Source organism: Equus przewalskii, chromosome 6 (genome assembly GCF_037783145.1).
Source record: "Equus przewalskii isolate Varuska chromosome 6, EquPr2, whole genome shotgun sequence".
Lineage (NCBI taxonomy): Eukaryota > Metazoa > Chordata > Mammalia > Perissodactyla > Equidae > Equus > Equus przewalskii.
The window spans coordinates 32948848-32951699 of record NC_091836.1 but is presented as its reverse complement, the minus strand read 5'-3'; the positions used below and the strand labels follow the sequence as shown (position 1 = coordinate 32951699).

At 39.4% G+C, this 2852-nt stretch overlaps 1 protein-coding gene across 1 annotated transcript; it reads left to right on the top strand.

Moving 5' to 3' along the window:
• The first annotated feature begins 1170 nt into the window (after positions 1-1170).
• On the top strand, positions 1171-2098 carry LOC103566530 (olfactory receptor 8B3-like). The gene has a single exon (XM_008542960.2). The coding sequence runs from the start codon at positions 1171-1173 to the stop codon at positions 2041-2043; it is 873 nt and encodes a 290-aa protein (XP_008541182.2). The 3' UTR covers positions 2044-2098.
• The last annotated feature ends 754 nt before the right edge of the window (positions 2099-2852 follow it).

The following is a 2852-nucleotide window of genomic DNA, read 5'->3' as shown; positions in this document are numbered from 1 at the left end:
ACTAAAGAGAAATCATGGTCCAGAGTGTAATTATAATTCCCTTATTTATGATTTACACATAGACTCTATTCCATGGGGAAGAGAATGAGCAAGTTTCTACCCTATTTACAATCAAGTGCACTATATTATTAAACTTCAACTCAATCTTTCGTGTTTTATCAAGCGGCAAATGTGGTAATAATAAAGACTTTATTTTTCTCTGCTGCTTGAGAGGGCTTAAAGTCATAATCAGAAACTGTGATTTGTAGTTCAGAAAGATTATCAGGGCATATATGAAATAAATCTGGGCTACATCCTTTTGGAATTAAAGAAGACAAAGCCTCAGAATCTGTAATTGCCTTTCCAGGACCACTGTGGTAAATACCAAGGACAGGAGAGCACTAAGGTTTTCTGGCTTAAGGAGGGTGAGTTTCCGAATTCTGTTTAATGTCCTTCTTGTTTTGTGATAGAAGTCTAGGGACATAAGATCTACCACATTCTTTCCCATTTTGTGCAGTCTTGAGGTTCAAGTGAAATTTCCAGGAGAATGAATTCAATAGAGATCAGAGAATGTTTACAGATCGGATTAGGAGGCTCAGAAAGTGCAGTATCTCAGTCAGTATGTTCCCTCTCCATAGATGGAACGCTCACGTTTCTAGATTTATGGCTTTTACTCTGTGACATGGGCAATCACTTAACATTTCCTAGAATTTGGTTCCTTAGTTTTTGATTGGAAACAATCTCCTTGGCTCCCACTACACCAAGTCAAATCTGCATTAGAAGCCAGGACCATGTTGCTTGAGTGGCTGCCTCCAATTTTACCAGTGAGAGGAGGGCTTATGTGAGTGCAGAAATGATGAGATGAGAGAAGGATAATTTTGTTCTGGTCCATCAATCTTCTCGCTGGTTTTCTCAGCAGTCATGATTGCATATGACAGAACTGACCTTCTCTCTGTAGGCTATTTATGATGCTGTTTTCTATATTTGGCTTATTAAAACTCTAGTAAGGGAAAGTTCATGTATATCAGTGTCATGGTAATGGTAAAGGCAGATTCTTTTGTTCCAGGTTAGGCTAGTCTCAGACATTCCCAGTATATACAATTTCTTACAGGATGAGATATTGCAGGAAGAGCTGAGTTGTTCTGTAATCTAACACTTTTCTCCTGTGTCTACAGATTCCCTTAGAGAAGAATGGCTCCTGGAAATTATTCTTTTGTGACAGAATTCATTCTTTTGGGCTTAACAGACCAACCAGATATCCAACTCGCCCTGTTCTTCCTGTTTCTAGTAATGTATATGGTCACTGTGTTAGGAAATTTGGGCTTGATAACTCTAATTGGGCTGAATTCACACCTACACACCTCCATGTACTTTTTCCTCTTTAACTTGTCATTCGTAGACCTCTGCTATTCTTCAGTATTTACACCAAAAATGATGATGAACTTCTTATCAAAAAAGAATTATATCTCTTACTCGGGGTGCATGACTCAGCTCTACTTTTTCTGCTTTTTTGTCATTTCTGAATGCTATGTGCTGACTTCAATGGCCTATGATCGCTATGTGGCCATCTGTAATCCGCTTTTGTATAACATTGTCATGTCCCCTAAAGTATGTTCCAGCTTTATGCTTGGTTCATACTTAATGGCGTTTTCTGGTGCCATGACCCACACTGGATGCATGCTGAGACTGACGTTCTGTGATGCAAACACCATCAACCATTATTTGTGTGACATCCTCCCTGTGCTCCAGCTCTCCTGCACAAGCACCTACATCAATGAGATGGTTGTTTTCGTTGTGGTGGGCATCAACATCATTGTGCCCAGTCTCACTGTCTTTATCTCTTATGGTTTCATCCTCTCCAGCATCCTCCACATGAGCTCCACAGAGGGCAGGTCCAAAGCCTTCAGTACCTGCAGTTCCCACATAATTGCTGTTTCTCTCTTCTTTGGATCAGGTGCAGTTATGTATCTCAAACCATCTTCTGCTGGATCTATGGATGGGGGAAAAAATCTCTTCTGTCTTTTATACCAATGTGGTTCCTATGATGAACCCCTTAATCTATAGCTTGAGGAACAAAGATGTTAAAATTGCTCTGAGAAAAACCCTGGGGAGGAGAAAACTTTGATTAGAATCAGTGTCTCTTTGTACATATAGTCATAGGAGAGGGAGATTCCATGATGGGACTCAAAATACAAATGAAATATTTCAACTTCAGAATAAAATAGTCTTTTAAAAAATTAAGTTCCATTCCTTCAGATTATTTTGGAAACAATTAATAAGAAAACCAGATATATGGACAGACTGTAAAAGTTAAAGGTGGCAAAGTTTTAATAGAACCAATTTGTCTTTTTATTTATTTTATTTATGTGCTGTATAGCTATTTGGACTTCTTGATACAGTAGGGATATGTCAGAGAAAAAATATCAGGTGTTTACATGCACAGTATAAAGTTATTATTTTCAGTTTTTTGTTCTATTTGTTATATGGAATGTGATAAAGGGCATTATGAGGAAAAGGTAATTCTATTCAAGTTGTTGCAGCTGAGAGTCAAACAAGTAAGCCACAGGATTTGCCCATGCCTATGTACTAGGAAGGGCATTTTTATAGTTCAGTGTGAAAACTTACACAGTCTGGGCAATAACAGAAAATGTTCCCCTTAGTTAAACCATTGAGAAAATTTCCTGGAGCCAGCCCGGTGGCGCAGCAGTTAAGTTCACATATTCAGCTTCTCGGCGGCCCAGCGTTCGCCGATTCGGACCCCAGGTGTGGACAGGGCACTGCTTTGCAAAAGCCATGCTGTGGTAGGTGTCCCACGTATAAAATAAAGGAAGATGGGCATGGACGTTAGCTCAGGGCCAGTATTCCTCAGCAAA

Excerpts from the sequence above, each read along its gene's own strand:
- LOC103566530 (XM_008542960.2), top strand. The coding sequence starts at position 1,171 with ATGGCTCCTGGAAATTATTCTTTTGTGACAGAATTCATTCTTTTGGGC.